At 42.6% G+C, this 18,526-nt stretch overlaps 1 protein-coding gene across 1 annotated transcript; it reads right to left on the bottom strand.

The window, feature by feature from the left end:
- Positions 1 to 514: 514 nt before the first annotated feature.
- Positions 515 to 13,749, bottom strand: tmem164 (transmembrane protein 164). Its single transcript, XM_079214217.1, has 6 exons — positions 13,372 to 13,749; positions 7,246 to 7,295; positions 4,803 to 4,869; positions 3,664 to 3,742; positions 2,911 to 3,011; positions 515 to 2,010 (listed from the first exon to the last, which is right to left on the bottom strand). Exons 1-6 carry the CDS (start codon positions 13,732 to 13,734, stop codon positions 1,804 to 1,806), a joined length of 867 nt encoding a protein of 288 aa, XP_079070343.1. The 5' UTR covers positions 13,735 to 13,749; the 3' UTR covers positions 515 to 1,803.
- Between the last annotated feature and the right edge of the window lie 4,777 nt (positions 13,750 to 18,526).

Below are 18,526 nucleotides of genomic sequence, written 5' to 3'. Positions count from 1 at the left end.
ACTGGACTTAATACTGCCGTTTAAAAAAAGGCAAGGACTCCGTCAAGTCCATTTTCAATTCGCTTCATTTCACCAGGCCTTTCCATTTGTGTTACAAAATGTGTCGGCTCGATCAATTCCATTACCTGCTGTAGCCCGAAGCAGCGGTTTGCGTCTGGGTTCATCTCCTCTCAAAGAACAATGGAACCGTGTGAAGTTCTTTTCTAGGCCTCAGGTTTCCTCTCATCTACCACAACCGCTTTAGGAGAAGAGCAGCATCTTTGAACCCATTTCTACTCCTAATCCTCCATCACCTCGAGACCTCTTTGCGGCCACTGGGGTGGTTTTAGATCGACCTCCAGGCCTGTGTGCAAACGGTCTGCAGCTCATGTCAGTCAACACGCTGCTTTTTAAAAACCTGTTTAAAAACACACGAGAGAACACATACGTGTTGAAAAATACACCCTGAACATGGTTAGATCAAATAAAAAGAAGCTAAACATACACAATGAGAACTTTGGTTAACTGAAACCACTTTTATTGTCAATACACAATACACTGGAACCAATAGAAATACAAAAGTTTGTCTTATCCCTTTTTTTTTTTCTTTCCCCCAGCCCCGTTTACAGTGAAATACAGTATATGCTACAGTAATACACACACCCGCACACGCCACACACTTGAAATTATATATACCATGACCTAAATATTCCAATTGCCAATGCTGGTTAATACTTTCTTTCGAATGGGTCGTCAATCAGCGACCCCAAAGTGACCTCATGCAAATCATCCGATGCATTTTTTTGTTATTTTTTGGATACTAAACTGAGCCTGTGACTCGCCGTCACGCAGTTGTAGTGGTGGATTGAATTCAGGATGCCTTGTAAGATCAAGCAACAAATTCAAGTCAAGCCCAGATACATATTTTGTCAAGATCACATTCATCCCGACGACTGAAGTTTATACTCAACTAAATATGGTCCAATATTGTGACAAAATCACAGACAAAAACACAACTTCCCTTGGCAGAGTTAAAAAAGAAAAGGAAAAAGAATTACACCCCAGTGTAGATCTATGAATCCTCATTCGTCATTTTGAATCTCGGCACGTACACTACATCCTCGTGTCCCCTGATTATCTCAACTGGAATGATCTGAACAGACTGGAGACAGAAACGCACAGGAGGCCACTATAAAATTGCTCTGTACATGTGTGAGGTCAAAGGGGAACAGAGGGACGCCATAAATAACTTTGTATTGTCAGTCATGACAACGTCATACATGACAAATAAAAAAAAACCTCGGACTATAAAACCGGCAATAACTTTTTACAACAGCTCGCACATTCAAAATCTGTTTCAAAACGCACTTGAGACAAAAATTGCAGCTTTACCCACGAACTTATGACGGAGCATAACTACTACGTACAGAAATAAAAGTGTAACAACTGCAGATCAGTATCGGCATTTGGGTGACTCCTATTTCCTGTCCTCAAAACTTTACATTTATAAAAAGGCAGCTTGATAAGTCTCCCCCAAATTGACTTAAGTTGTTTCTGTAAATTGTATAGCAAAAAATAAAAAATAAGGGAAAAAAAAAAGGCTAAATCCGCCCAACTCCACAATACTAACTACCAGCCTTAAAACGCCCCCCTCATGTTTGTGCATGCACGTATGTATGCAAGCCAAATAATGACACATTGATTCACTGGCCCCTCAAATGCTCGCTTCTTTCAGGAAAACAGATGGTAAGTCTTAAAAGATGCATTCAAATGTTGTTTGCATTTAGAATGAAAGGCTAGGTCTATGTGCGTCCTCGAGGACATTCAGTCAACTTTCTTGCTGCGCAGTCGGAGCGCGTCCAGCAGGCAGCGGCACGCCGGCCCCGTGTGCTGCGAGAGGAGCGTGAGGACCTTCCCGTGGACGAGGGTCAGCAGGGTCTGGTGGCCCGTCGCCCACACCCGGTACCAGGGCCCGTAAAAAGGGTCGGACACGGCCGGGCACAGCATGTTGTTCAGGTTGACCTCCGTTGCCTGGAAGGGGGGCGGAGACGGACAGGTTGAGAAAGTGGAAGACTTAGTGTTACGCCAAAAGAAATGGGAATAATGAGTAAAACCCGGTTGGATAATGAGGTTCTGGCAATTGGCATGATAGACATTATCCTTGATTTCTGCTCCAACTTTCACTACATTAAGTTCATGGCCCATAAAGCCTCCACAGCTCATTATCTGACTGCATAGTTTGCTTTGACTGCTGATCTCAAATTTATTTGGACTTCTATAGATTTTCCGTGGATTCATTATAGTTTGATATCTGCAGAGGGTGGGGAAAAAGAACGAAAATGCAAACCACTGCAGTAAATACTGAAGTTGTGATGCTCTTCTGATTTAGAGTTTGATAGTCATGATAGCGAAGATCTGTCCGTGTACTAACACGCAGGATTTAGCAATCACAAACGTGAGACTATAGAAAAAGAATGTCAGAAATACTAAGTTCTCCGTTTGAGCTGTTGGTCAACAAATGGTCATTTTGTGGGTCTTCCTTTTCACCTGTTTTTGTTCATCCTTGTATACAGAGGTATGAATGAGAGCATCTGTTTAAATTAAGTCTGATATGAATATGCAAGCATGTGTGTCTGTGTGTATATGTGCACATGCACGAATATGTATTTATATGTCTGTAAGCATGTGTATGAACAACAATATTAACTATTTACTTTAATATTATCAGATGGGTGTGCAATAATAATAATATCACCTTTTTATACTGATCTCATACCATTTATTGAAGCCCAACGGAATTGCATTATATTTCAATGTGTACCTGTTGAAGTATGCTTGAAGAAATGACGTTGAAACGATCGTTTATTGCTACTTTCATGTACTTTGCATCGTGAAGTACCACGTAATGGCCAGCAGAGGGCTCAATCTTACCAAGCCGAGGACCTGCAGGAAGAGGAAGTGGTAGAGGAACAGGAGGCCGGTGGAGAGCAGCGCCCACCACATGTCCCCCAGAGGCTCAGGCTTGTACACACCTGCAGAGAGAAGCGGATCATGAAAGGATGCATCGTCTCGTGCCACCAAAAACCTTTCACTTCCCTTTTCTGGGGGGTTTCAACAGCAGATGGAACAACCTGCAGCCGCAGCACAGCCAGCAATAGGATGCGTGATCAAACTGGCTTTTCCTGTTTCCTCACTGCTGACCTTTACTAAGAATACAACCAGGGTTAAGACATTTAATGTGCAACGATTAAGTGAGCTCAACTAGAATAATGAACAATACCCGCATGCAGAGGTTTGTTTACGGTGCAACACCCTTGGTAAATCTTCTACCGATTAAATCTACCCTTTTCTTTTTAGAAAGCTCCAAACCTGGAATCTCACCTGCTTTTACGTGTATTCTAATTTGTCTTGTTTACAGGTACGTTTACTCTTTTCCACATGCACCTGGCAGCACAACTTCTGTCTTGAGTGACTCTAAGGGCACCCAGAACAAACAGCTAAGTGTGCAGCAGACGTGAGCAGCGGCGTCCCCCATGGTTGGAGGGCGACGAACACAGAGCAGGCATCTACAGCAGCTCAAAGGTCGTCAACAAAAAAAAAAAAAAGGGGAACCTATCTAGTGTCGGTTGGCAGGTGAACGATATTTCATCGTGGGTGTCAATGTGGGTGGAGAGCAACACCTACCTCCTTTCCTGAAAAGGTAAATAGGCACCAGATACAGCATGGAGTGCTGGATGTAGTAGATCTCCTTCTCAAACGGAAGCTGGGGAGAGAACAAACAATTTAGACTTTTTTTACTCCCTACATTAAGCTGATATTTAAGTAATTATTCGCCCCTTGTAGCAGTCCTGCTTGGATGTTGTCGTTTTGTTTTTTTACGCGGAGATACAGAAGAAGTATCTGAACATTTGAGTGATATTTGCTGATAGTCTGAAACTTTTAGACCTAAAATCCAAGCAGACACTTCTGAACTCTGTCCGCGCAGTGCCCTGATGTACTGACCTCAGACCAGCATTAATAACCGGAGCTGGCTGTAGTCGGAACTGTGCTCTGTTCGCATGAGCTGCTTTGAAAAGATACTCCGACAGGAGAAAAATCGAGGAGGCGAAACCAGGGATGTTTGGACTCCTTTTAATCCGTTTTTCTACTGCGAGTGAAATGTAGTCATTAGGGGGGGCGGGACAGCAGAGCGCTTAAAGTACACCTAGCATAATGGGCCCCACCATTACACACCTCCACAGTTGTGTTAAGGCTTACTTCCCTTTATCTGACAGGGAAATGGAGTTATGGCAGAAAAGCGTTGCTTTACTTTAGTAAGAGTTGTTCTGTAGAGCAGTTGAACTTCACAGGGATCACGTGAGAACTGGACCAAGTTCAAACTGTCAAAACGTGGTTTAATTCAAGCAAATGCGTGACATTGAAAGTTAGTGCACTGTCTACTGCATCTGGTCCTCGTCTGCAGCCGTTAGTGAGAGCCTTTCAAGCAGCCAGTGTTGCCAGATCTGAACTGATTCCCTCAGATTTCCTTCACACAAAAAATAAGTCAATCATTCACTAAGCCCGTACTTTCTGCCACTTTGTGCCCGACTTTGTCCTCTGCATGCTGGAATGTTCTGTTCACATTCAGGCTCTAGCAGAGGAACTACATTTTGTTACACAGTCATATAAACTTTTGAGGTGGAGGAGAAACTATTTCACAAAGCAGTCATGCTGAACACGAACTGCTAAGAGATAAAACAGTTGGCGCTGTCAAAAAAAAAAAATGAAATATATGAATTATGCTCCAGATGAGCGCAGAGGACTTCCCAGTCCTGTTTACTTACCAGTCTAGTGTTGACTACTGGGAACATCAAAGCCAGTAACGCACCGTTCAGCATATGGACCTGAAGCCTGTAAACACACAGGGGGAGATAACAAAAATAAATCAAAAGCTCCGATAGACCTCACGTCCTCCATCACATCTGCCCGAGGAACCATTTTAACAACAATTCCTACATTGCACACATCGGCGCATCATGGACATATTAGTTTGAAATAGAGCTGATCTAAGCGCGGGGGGACAGCTGGAGGACGGCGTAGATTACGTTCCGTTTTGCCGAAAGCCAATCAGAGTGCTCCCTGATGCCGTTAGCGGCAGCTGTCTCTCATTCTTTGGCAGGGCCCGGTCCTGATGGGAGTGTTGACTGTGAGAAGTCGGGTTAATCAGAGCCTCTCTCTCTCTCTCTCTCTCTCTCTCTCTCTCTCTCTCTCTCTCTCTCTCTCTCTCTCTCTCTCTCTCTCTCTCTCTCTCTCTCTCTCTCTCTCTCTCTCTCTCTCTCTCTCTCTCTCTCTCTCTCTCTCTCTCTCTCTCTCTCTCTCTCTCTCTCTCTCTCTCTCTCTCTCTGTGTGTGTGCAGTATGTTGTAGCATTAACTAACAATTATTCCAAAGAGCCACAATAACGCCCTGCATCCACCTGATTGCTCTTTGTGTCAAACCAGCCGGAGTACCTGTTGTGACAGCCAAGGTCACTGGGAAAACAGCGGCGCTGTCGGAATGTCAGTTCAAGTGAGCCCGGCCGTCACTCTCGGGTCCTTTGGACCTTTCAGGGAAGACGATCTGCTTCATTCGAATTCACCACGATTATTGATCATGGGCAACCTTTGCCCGGTGTGTTTTAAAAGGACTTGTCCAAAATAAAGCTTTGGTATGGTTCTATACTGTTATTAAGGCTGGAGCTCATGGGGAGAGTGGTCCTGAAACCACAAGGTACCCGGTTCGATCCCCGTTCTCCCCATAGTTTGCATGTCCAAGTGTCCTTGAGCAAGACACTGAACCCCCAGTTGCTCCCCAGGTGCTTCACGAGGCTGCCCACTGCTCCTTAATTACTAAGGATGGGTTAAAATGCAGAGAATATATTTCCCCTTGTGGGACTAATAGGGGTTTAAATGTAAAAAAGTGCTAAAATAGGCATTTATCTTGATCACGACATATTAATTACTATACTACGTTTACTTTTGTAAATGTGTGCAAATGTCATCACTTGTCGTCATGAATATTCACCTTAGATTTGAGTGTTACAGTCAGCTCCGACCCGGACATGCATCCGAACTCGAATGTGCACATCTGTACGAAAACCTCCATCGTTATCCCGCCGCCACGCGGTATTGAAACACGTTTGCCTCTCATGCAAGGAGCTGAAACCAAGCAGGCGGGAGGCTACGCGTGTGCGCTGGTCATGCTCGCACAGGCACGGATTGCGAAACCTGAAAGTCTTTACAGTTGGTCACATTTACAGACATCGTCGCTGCTTCAGATTCGGCTGGAATCAAACCTCGGTTTTATTTTACTTATCGTCAGAGTTTCTTCTTCTTGCGTAGCCGTTGAAGGTATTTACATGATGTAAATATTAAAACCAGTTTGTGTGGTCGCATTGGGAACAGACGCACCAGTTGCTCTTCTGTTGGATTTCTGATCAATGAGTGTTTGCTCCTGTATTAAATCACACTTGTTGTTGCTAAGGTAACAGTTGCACAGTTGTTCATGTTTTTTAATCTTTGGTTTATACTACAAATACTATGCACTTTGCATTTTTCTTCTCCAGGTGCAGATGAAATGCCATGTTTGCACAAACTACAATTGCTAATCTCCTGAACCAGGATAGGAACCATGACAGCCCTACTCATAGGAAACACCCGGTGAGCCGATACAGTATTATATAAAACCACGAGAGAAGGAACATCTTGACCTGATGGGTGAATATTATCTTTCTGAAGTGGACTTACTTAAGCATTTTGTTATCCAAAGACGAGTGTATTGTTGGAAATTGCTTCACGAAGCTGCTCAAGCTCACAATTGAATTCTCTTTAGTGGCCTACATTGTGGTCATTTCAGGTGAAACGCGGCTGCAGTGCCTTCATAAAACTCCTCGCTGTGCGACGCCCATGAGCGAACGCAACACAAAGTGACCCAGCTTGTATTTATTTCAGAGTAAATCCGACTGTGTGTTCCCACTGGCAAAAACACACTCATTGCTCATGAATAATTAGCCGCCCGGACCGGGGCTGTTGTGGCGAAGAGGAGGCCATAAACCCTGACAAGTCCATTACAATAAAACATTACAATCAACGTCCATAAAATCCGGTGAAATTTGAGTCCGTCTGCCCAACACTTATTTTACATTCAGGATGACTCGGAGTCATTTACAATGAGCACTGAACACATCTACATTGACTTTAACTGAATATAACATCAAAGACGGGCATGCGCCAGCGGTAAATATACTCACCGAAATACAACCATTGCTGTTTTACATGGCGGGCAGGCCAGCAGGAAGATCTGTTGAGGGAAGCACAGAGAGAGAGAGAGAGATGAGGAACCACATTATCACATTAAACTCACAGTCATTGTGGAACAGCTTGAACGCTCAAAGGAGCTTCGAGCGTTCGGTGCTGTAAGTAAAGAAAATGAACAAATTGGTTTAACAAGTTTGTATTAACATAATAAGAGCAGGAGGCTTGAACAGAGCACCCCACTGGCAACTGCGGAGAGTTTCTAGCTTCCAATGAGGAAAAAAAGAAGAAAAAAAAGCAGAGTTAAGATGGGACCCAGGAACTTGGTCAAACTTCAATGCATTAAAATAACAAGGTGAAGCGCTGAAAATGTTATAAATATAATAGGTTTAGCTGCAGGTCCTCTCGTCCGTTTCGTCAAACTGGCAAACCATCCCTTTAAATGTATTTTATTGCCCGATTTAAAAATCAGGGCTGTCGATTGGAACAGTCTACACCTCATTGCTTGTGGAACCTTGAGGAGGGAAAATAATCCATTTCTGTTAAGAGGACAGCATGGCCATTGACAAGTATGAATTATGGACCAATCCACAGCTTTGACTTCGCCCACTCCCACCTAGTTCGGGTTGACGAGTCTGTCCGATATTGGGTAAGGGCCGAGGCCTTTTGGTCAGGCTTTGGAAACTTTATGAGAATGATTCAAACCACGTGACGGCTGCTGATATTTAATTTAACATTTTTATACATTTCAGAACAAAAAGGTCAGTTTCTTATTCCGCCATTTCCTCTTTCGAAAGGCTGGAAACAGAATTACAAGAAAGCAATTTAGTTGAGATCTGTTGTACAACTACCCACTGGTCAGGGGATCGTACGTCTTTGTGATTGATCTGCAGCACACCTATCAACTCATATTAACCTGCACTGTGAACTAAAGTTAGTTTTGCAGACACCATCTGTAACAAACAGAAGCTCGTGACACATGGCCGGATTCATTAAATGAATAATGCACCACTTAAAAATACATGTAAACATTTTCTAGAGATGAATAATTTTTTCCCCCTCTGCGCATCTTAAATCTTTCTTTCATTTCATCTTGTGAGAACCCCTTATTAGGAGTAATAGGTGTTCCTTAAATGTTACAATTTTTTTCAGAGGAATGACTAGATAACAGGACATTAATATAGCTTTTATGAATAAGTATGGTTTGCCAAAGCTGACAGGTGTGCATCCTGAGTCCTTCAAATTCCCAAAGAGGACGGTTGTTGTCGCCCACCATTGTTTACTCTGTGTGTGTGTGTGTGTGTGTGTGTGTGTGTTGTCTGTGGTAATGCAGAGGCATCCAACCAATTACAAACCACCCCCTTACATGGAACTCCAAAGTGTTCAATATTAAATACATTATAAAAAGCACATTATATATTTTTTCTTTTTAATAAAATATAAATAATCAATTTATGAAATAAAATAATTTAATTAAAACAAATTCTATTTGTATTCCTATGGAGTCACGACTTTGGTTGTCCGGCTGCAACAAAGTGGAAGACACACCGTTTCAAATGATGAACATATCAGAACATCTAAAGGCCTGGGAAGTTGTGTCAATGGTGTGGGCAGGGGACAGAGCGGTGTGTGTGTGAGTGTGTGGCGTGCGTGCATGTGTGTGTGTGTGTGTGTGTGTGTGTGTGTGTGAGTGTGTGTCCGTTGTAAAGTGCATACAATAAACAAAAGAGAACAGAGGAGGAACTAATGTGCCACGTAACCAGAGGGGTGACCGCAGGGAAGGGAGGAACAGAGCCTGACTTTTAGAAGCTGGGACCACCGGGCCCACGAGTTACCAAAAAGGCCCTGATGACTGACCTGACAACCAAACAGTGAGGTGAATTCTAATAACAGGAAACAACACGTTTTATTGGATTCTTTTTTTACTGCAGTATAGAAATACTTTTTCTTTTTTTCATAATGGCATTTAAATCATATGTCCATTTCATGCCAACTTTGACTTTGTTCAGCTAAATAAATAAATAAATAAAAGGAGATGTTACACAAAGCAGCAGCTAGTTAGCGAATTCAGAATCACTTTGATGTTGTTGCTGCTCCAGCTAACAAGTGCGAACTGGCCCAACCTGGTAGCAGTTAGAGCCGAATAGCTGCAGTGCATGCCATGTAACCGCAACGCCTCGGGACCTTTGTTATTGCAAGTCAACCCCCCCCATCTTTTCCTCTTCCCGCTCAAAATTTAATTTAATATGAATTACTTGATATTTTAGGCAACACGCAAAACATATTCTGTTCACGGAAACCGTTGCACGAGATCACAGTTCTTAGTTTAGGGTACAATACTTTACATGTACTTTATGTATGACGGCAAGACAACGGCGTGACATGATCTCTGCTGCACAAAAAAATGGATGTCGTGCAAATTACTGAGCACATTGTTTCCGTCAATAAAAGGTCTTGCTGGTAGTGCTTGTTGGTCCACAGCTAAATTATCCATCCAAATAACCCGTGCGTCCCTGCGGACATACTGCTGTCTCTGACTAACTCACATTCCTTCATGAAATTGGTCCAATTAATTTGAGACTATGCCAAGACTAGGTCTCAGCCCAAAACAGTTCTGGGAAACCCAATTAGATTTAATCTGATTCAAAAGGCCACATCAGTCTAGGAGTTGGGATAATCCCAGTCTGTGATGCCGTCCCAACAATCAGAATATGATTCATAGGTGAGAATCACTCGCAGTTTACACTCATAGTTTAACTGCCAAAATTGGGCGATGATGTGGTTTCATCAAGCCATTACGTGTTGGTATAAAGTGCGTGCTTCAGTTCTTTAGAAAGGGCAAACATTTCCTGTTGTGTGCTTTTAGAGTCACAGTCGCCAAACCCAAAGAGTCTGCTCCATTCTGAACACATTTTACCATCACTTTAAATCAGCAACAAAAACGGGTTTAAATTAGTTTAAAAAGTATTCTTCTGCAGCTCTAATAGATGTTCCGGTCCAAAATATATCTGCATGGATTATCAAATTTATGAGTCAAACCAGCCTCGACGGTGTTGTCGCAACATTAAAGGCATGTGTGTGTGTGTGTGTGTGTGTGTGTGTGTGTGTGTGTGTGTATATAAGTGTTGCAGAACTATTTTAAAGTAGAAGTGACTGTAAAAACATTATCTGAAAGACTCCACGAGTCAACAGCTGGGTGTTGTGTCTACAGCTGATACATGTGGCTATATTTAAAGATAATGCTGATACTGGAACTGTATCTGTGACACAGTGTGTGTTGCACACGGTTTGTGAGCAACACACACTCGACGGGACGAGCTCTCAACCTACAAAGACAAAGTCTTCATGCCCATTGCTGCAATGTGCTAACTAGCAGCACTTTAAACTCCACCCATTCTGCTGCTGAACTGCCAGAAGGAATGAGCCATTTCTTTTCCTGGAGCCTGAAGCAGTATTTATCATCAGCCCGCCTCAAATCTATCATGGTTTATCTGATCAGTCACACTGCAGCCCTGGCCAGATCTACAAGGGGGAAGAAAGTTCACTTGATAAGATAAGAGGAGCTCCGATTCTGGTTTAAAGTAAACTCCCAGCCAAGGTGGAGAACCCTGTAAACTCCTTCACCTTCTCGGCCAGCCAAGAACATCGGGCGGTTTCGGGCGGCATGTTTACAGTCATGGCAGATTCAAACCGTCAAGACTGCAGATTTAGTAAAGATTATTGTTATATTTTTCTTTTGTAGCACCTAAAATTGGATTCGTGGGATGTGGCGATTGGATTTACGTTTCCCTGACATCACCACGTTACACTACACACTATTCGTTCCTAGAACCCTGTGTTAGCATCCCGTTGGGCAACTCCAGTGTTCCGCATCTGAGACTTTGATGTGTTTGTTTGTGGTCACATACAGTCAGCAACCAGACCAACGACTGTCGGTGTGGCAACGTGACTGCTTCAGTTTCATGTGGAGGAAAAACAAAACAAACATCGGCGTCGTCAGACGTGTGAGGCATCAATTCATCAAGCATCAGACACTGAACCCGTCAACCTGAAGTGGCGGCGCTCCCCCCCCTCACCCTGTGCTGAGAGATGCTTGTTCACCTGTTGTTTTCACCCAGCTGTTGACTCGTGGAGTCTTTCGGATAATTTTTTTTACAGTCACTTCTACTTTAAAATAGTTCTGCAACACTTATTTATATATATGTATATATATATATATATATATATATATATATATATATATATATATATATATATATATATATATATATATATATATATATATATATATATATATATATATTTGTGTGATCTCAAGTGGCAACTAACACAGCCATGACAAAACATTATCTGGGCAGCAGTGTAGATTAAAAGGTGGGAGATTTCTTCCCGTTCAATATGTATATCTTTAGCAGTAGCACACTGTGGAAGTATTTAGTAACAATATTGACACTACTTGTGTAGAATTGAGCCAATGCTGATGAAGCGCTTCAGCAGACTGGAGGCTGCGGGGCTCAGGCAACCCGCTGCAGACAAGTGGTTATATTCTCAACACTCGGGTGGAGTACATGTCTTGATTGCTCAAGGACTGTGGTGACTTCAGATACAGAAACACTCGACTCAGCACATCTCCCCGGGCAACATGAGAACTTTACGAGAGCCTATTTGTTTTTTTTTTAACCTGTAAAATGTAAACATCATTCTGCTCTCATTTCCGGACGCATTACTTTTATGCACTTTGCTGGATCAAAGAGCTCAAAGGAAAAATGTCAGAATGAGGATCTTTGCACTCCTCCTGAGGTTTTGATTTTAGGAATATATATATATATATATATATATATATATATATATATACACACACACATACATACATACATATACACACACACACCCATTTACTGTTACTCCACCAACTGTAATGTGGACCTGGTGGGTGGAGTCAGATTTTTTTTAAATGAGTCAATAAAATATGAAATCCTTGTCCAAGCCCTCATTGAGAAATCATCTGCAGGACAACGGCCCAAACAGTGCACCCACCCCCCACACCCTTCAATAAAGCAAGAACACATAACGCACCTAATATTCCACCTGTTTTCCCTGATAGTAAAAAAACAACCTCCGGCTCGCCCCTGCGCCTATTCCCTCACAAATAAACTCTGAGTGGCAATTCCTGCAGTGCAGTCACGTTGATAGAGACGACTCTTCCTTTCTGTTACCCTGTTTCAAAAGTTTGATTTCCTCTTTGGATCACACTCAACTGTCAACAAGCATGAGGGATCCCCACTGTGGGTTACTTAACCTTGGTCCCCTATACGCAAAGGCCATTTAGCTACTGTCGGTCATTTCTTCATCACAGCAAGTTAGTCATCAATGTCCACTGGCTAACACACTACAACCCCCCCAATGTAATGTCAAATAATCAGGAAGACGCATTACTATTACTTCGCTCTCCATGTGTCATGTGTATTGCGACATCTATTCATTGTAAAAACAGTTGGAGGTGACCCTTGGGCGGCAATCAAGTCCCATGAAGGTCAGCCAAACCAAGGAGGTGGAGGAGAAACGTACAGGTGTGTGTCTTGGCAGCAGTCGCAAGGGAGGGGGGAGACTTATTAATTTCAACACAAACTCAACTTGCTTCCTGTGCAGTGACACAAAAAAGCCCTGGCACAAACAAATCACACGTTTTTTTTTGCATCTGATGATGCACTTGTTGCTTTATCAGATGGAGCTGAACTTTTTGAGGCACACGTTTTTTTGTTTTTTCTACCCCGTTTTATTGGGTCATTACTAATGTGCACCCATGTAATAACAGTTTACACACACAAATTGCCAGAAAACAAACAACTGTTACTTCACAGTTTTGTTTCCAAGTGCTTTAAGGTTGAAATAAAAAGCATGTAGATGGGCATCTTCAGGAAGTAAAAAGCACTGACTGTAAAATGTCAACCAGTGTTTCCCTGAACTCTAGATGGATGAAGTATTGGAAAACAAGGAGATAAACACAAGTAAAGTCATTGTCTTCGTGTACATTTCATTGGTGATTCCCCCCCCACACCCCACACACACACACACACACACACACACACACACACACACACACACAGAGACCTCATCCTTACCTGAACCATTGTCATGACATGGCAGGGGTTCAGCAGATATATCACAGTCTTGGTCGCGAATTTGAACCCAACCTCCACTCCAAAAGTCATGCAAAGGGCCACCAGCAACAGGTTCTTGCCCAGACTGTCCTCCTTCGCCCGCGTGCAGTCTTTGCCCACCACCCTGTGCTCCTTGGAGAGGTTTATCTTCCTGAGCGCCACGCATACCTCCACCAGGGAGACGATGACGATGACCAGACTTTCGCTGAGGCGCTGCTGGGGCGCGATGAAGGCGGCGCACTCGGGGCCCCCGTTGCCCTCGAACTTCGGGTCCACCCCGCCGTAGATCCAGTCCAACAGGCTGTAAATGTTATATCTGGACATATTCCTCTTCTCGTGTTGGAAAAGATACGAACAAGATGGAATAAAAGACGTCACACCAACTTCTTCTTGGCGAAACATGAACTGCAAGATTTCCCTTTCGTAGCTCGTCTCGTGGTTGAGAGGCAGACATGTATATCCACCGCCTCGGCGTGCTTTAAGCTAGCTAATTCGCCAAACTACTGGGTCCACGGGCAGAGGAGGAACTTCTGCTAGCAGCGGGAGGCAGGGCTGAGGGCGACACTACCCGGAGCTGATGCTGCTGGTACCGTTACCGGCTCCGTCTTCTTCCACACTACCTCACAGTCGCTAGCAGACGATCACGGAGACAAGCTGCGGCGCTGGCTACGTGCTCTCGGTTGTATCAGGCGGGACAGCGGCTCGCGGGAGGTTCAGTTAGCGTTCGTTAGCAACCGCGCGGACACCGGATAGGCGCTAGCTTAGCTACCGATCCCACCTTGCTGAAGGGAAGTGAGAGTTTATTTTTTCCCCGAGTTCAGCCTCTCAGGCTTAGCACAAATCTAATTCAAGAACTAAAATAGGAAGTAGGGTTTCTTCCTCGCTGATTTGCATCCCTGATTATTCGCCGAGGTATACTTTGGCAAACACGTGAACAAGAAACACATTTAGATATTGACGTTAACTGTACAATGCAGTTTAATTGAAATACACATTCGTAAACGTGAGTTTATTAAAACTAGTGATATTCACAGCTGGCATTTACAACTTTTATCGTATGTTGAAATGCACCTTTATGATAGTCAACTTTTTATTCTTTCTTTTTACTTCAGGGATTACCCCAACCGACATACGGTGTGCTCTGCCTGAGAGACTAATCTGAGGGCAAACAAAAGTTCCACGCACGGAGGACTCCCAACACACGTGATGCTTCGCATGGTGTGTTCATGAAATATCAGGAAACTTCTAATATTCTTCCGTCTGAGAAGTAAATTGCCGGTGGATGCAGAGGCGGCAATGTTTATATTCTACACCTCCTTTGCTTCTTCAGCATAACGGCTCCTCAGCCGAGTATTACTTTAATTTCAACCGCGTTTGGGTAATGAGAAACTGTATCATAGTCATTGTTTTGTTAATGGGTTTCCTTCTCCATGGGGAAACATCTATGATAAAGACAGTAATTAAATTCCAAGTTATGCATGAAAATCATAATTCCTACCTGCATTTATAAAGTTAACTCAAGTTACACTCATTCAGAGCAATATTTATGAACGGATGTTGCCACTACTTAGTAAGGACACAAATAAACCTCCACACATTTACACATAGTGGAGAGTAGCATTCCAATAGGCTTTTAGTGTGGTAACTGAGACCAAATCAATAAAACTACTGGGTTTCTCACAGCAATGTGTGTTATCCCGTTCCCTCTATAGCACCCTGTTGGTCAATGTCAGACTTGGATAGTGACCTCTCATTCTTTTTGAGCTGTTTCTTTTTTATTCTGGTAAGTACACTGTAGCTGAATTAGACAATAAAGTTACTCTCAGTTTTAAAATAATTTTAATTAGTTCCACCACTGATAAAGTGTGACTGTCTTCATAGGTCTGTTTGACTGTGGCCAGTTTATCTTGAAAAGAAAGGAAAGGATTGACATGATATTTTCTGTGCAGGATGACATTTATTCTCCCAAGAGCAGGAAAACTTTTAATTTTACCACCTCTTTTGCCTTTCTCCAAGCACTGCCACTCGTCATCCCCCCCCCCCCCCCCCCCCCCCCCCTCCCTCTTCGCCCCCCAGGACACACCCATTGTTCCAAATGAAGAAAATTAAGATTGTTTTGTGAACTTTACATCACAAGCAGGAGAACATTTTTGAGTTATGTATTGTAGTTTTACAGTTGATGATTATGTCAGAAAAAAAAACATAGGCACTGTCACTTCATGGCAAAATGTCTCACCAAATGAGTGCTTTTCAATATGCAGTTGGTAATACATGGACTGGTAACTGTGCATCATATCTATTGGGGGAAAGCAACCATCACCATGGCTATCCATTGACACGCCGCGCTGTTAATTTGTCTTTTCAACTTTCCTTACAAATGCACGACACCAAAATAAGTTGTATCCTCCTAATTAGAGACAAACATGATCAAGGGCCACATTAAGAGGAAAGTTGTATGATTTGCATTATAACGGGATCCATAAATTTCCTTTGAAACCACTTCATTAAAGAACAACTAAGTCTCATTGAAGTGAATTTCAAAATACATAACTTGCCAGTATGAAAGTGCACAAAGAAATAATTTGCAAGCTGGTGTCCTCCATGCTTGTTTGGTGTTGCGTTTCCATCATAGTAGGGGGTAGTGACGTACTTTCCACACTAATTGGTTTGGGATTTGCTTCAATATGGCGAATATCTTTCACAAACAAGCCAGAGGAGATAGAGTGGAATGAATGAGGGCGCGGTTAATGAACTGACATGGAGAGACGAAGAGAAGTGAAAAATCTTTGGGAGGCATCTAATGTCTCCCACAGTGCCCGCTTTGGTTGGCCGATGCTCGTTTTTTGAAATAACCACACGCTGACATAGTTCCATTAGTGTAAGGCTGAGTGTGAGTGTGTGTGTGTGTGTGTGTGTGTGTGTGTGTGTGTGTGTGTGTGTTCGCGCCTCTTTGAAAGCAGGTCCACCAAATGACTCCGTGTTGAAATGTTGTAATTGTGGCCAAAAGTGCTTTACTATGCACAGTAAGGGAATACATGGCATATCTGGTTTGGTTGCACTGGTGGCTGAAACTGAGCCTGAATGTGAAATGAGTTGAATATGATTGCATGAATAAGGTGGGTTTTATATCAAAAGATTATTTCAAAAGAACAGGATTTTCTGATAAATGCACAAAGAGGACTCACAAGGAGGAAAACAGATGGGTTATATACGGGTCAATCCTCTTGTGCAGCAACATTTCTTTCCCCATGAATAAATCATCAAATCCATCCATTCCATCAACTATTCTAACTAATGGGTTAAATTATAGATTACGGTCTTCTTTATCACATAAACACAAAATAATGCACATCCTTTACTTTACCTTTTTGCTTTTTGCTACATGTGTGAGTATTGACTCATAAATTATATACCAGTCCACCCATAAGAATTACTATCTGAGCGCCTGCAATTGACCAATATGGTTTCCTAACAGGTAAACACGTCACTACTCTTTTATGCTAACAAATATGTTAAAAATGAAAAAAACATGCATGAGAGAGAATGCTATTACACCACCATGAAATTATTCCAGTAGACTTCGATACAAACAGTCATGGTTATGTGAGGGGAAAGATCCCATTAGTCAACGACAAATTATTGGAATTCTAGGTTCATGTGACTCATGTTACCATTGGTTTCTATTTTAGACACAGATGGACACATGTTCCGTTCCCACAGATCAAGGTGACTGATAAGGTTGTGTTTCCTGAGGCAAATATTTGTAGAAAGGGGTTAGAAAGGCACATGAAGACTCCAAATAGGGTGATTCAGGCCTCCATTCAGGAGCTTGAGGGCCTGCTGTCATTTGATAAGGAAACGGTCTCATCAGCAGACCTTTTCCCATGACTTTCATTCCCAGAAAAATAAAATGGACTCCTTTTCCACATTCTTAAAAGGGTAATACTGTGTTTGCTCTGTCCCATAAGGGAAGATACTGACGTTTATAATCCAATGGGGGCTATAAAATCCAGGCCTCGCTTCAGGACGTGGAGAGGAGCGGAGAGAAGGCTAAAGATCAACCAGCTTCCCAGCACTTGATCCTGAGGGATAAAGAGCGAGTTGGTTTCCTGGCTCGAGATGCGGAACTCCTCAAGAAATAAACTGTCAGATTGGAGCAATTTTGTGAAATCCAATTAGTCTGAGATTGAGGAGACTGGGGAAGAGCAGCTGAACGGGGAGGAAAAACAGCAGCACAGCCTCAGTTACCCAATATGTGTTTCAACCTTCTTAATATACTGTGTTTGTTCATGTAGGTCCAGTTTGTCGGCAAACAGAGAAAGCAGAATAACACTGACGGAGAAATAAGAACAGCTCTTCCCACCAAAAATATGTTTTTTTTGTGAGGGATGCATCATTTTGTGAGTGCAACTGTAACCCATGTGTCAGAAACATATAATGGGATTTGCTTGATATTTGCTGCAGCAGGGACTTGCAGTTCAGCTTTAAGTTAGAATTTTCAATTTTGTTGGTACTTTGGTGCTTTGTGAGATTCATTTGATTTATTTGGCAATGTTAACCAAGACAATTTGGCCTCGGAAAATGAGTCAGTTTCTGAGCTGCATGTCAGTTTTTAAGCTCCGAGTAAACCCGAAAGCATTAGGATTCAAAGCTGGTTTGACACTCCAGCTCTCCATACTGTTCAAATGATGAGCCAAATGTTGTCACAACTGAATCAACTCCTCATTCGAATATAAAATGGATTATGGCTGATTCAGAAATGCACAAAGAGATGCACAAAATCCTGTATCACACTTGCCAGTGCTGCCTGTAATGTCTGTTCTGGACACCGTAAGCTAATGCCCGGACTTGGGATACAACAGAACACTCACACTCACAAATAAACAATCTCCACAAAATGAATTTAGAGTTTGAATCGTACCGAAATGCAGGTTAAATTAAACCTATTTCAAAAGCACAATGCTTTTTTTTTTTACTGTCTCATTTGTGTCACCAGGGGGCGATATTACCATTTTCCCTTCCTAGGTGGATTTCAGCTTTTGCCACTTGAGGCTTTTTGGATGATATTTGAAAAAGACATTGTGAATCTGAACCTTTTAAAATACAGTCCAATTAC

Source organism: Taurulus bubalis (assembly GCF_910589615.1).
Source record: "Taurulus bubalis genome assembly, chromosome: 2".
Lineage (NCBI taxonomy): Eukaryota > Metazoa > Chordata > Actinopteri > Perciformes > Cottidae > Taurulus > Taurulus bubalis.
Note: the sequence above shows the minus strand (reverse complement) of the source record. Positions and strands in the feature narration are given on the sequence as shown.

Coding starts and splice junctions, on each gene's coding strand:
- tmem164 (XM_079214217.1), bottom strand. CDS start 13,734: ATGTCCAGATATAACATTTACAGCCTGTTGGACTGGATCTACGGCGGG. Junction 7,296..13,371: donor ATGTCATGACAATGGTTCAG/GTAAGGATGAGG, acceptor TTCCCTCAACAG/ATCTTCCTGCTGGCCTGCCC. Junction 3,743..4,802: donor CAGTAGTCAACACTAGACTG/GTAAGTAAACAG, acceptor TTCTCTCCCCAG/CTTCCGTTTGAGAAGGAGAT.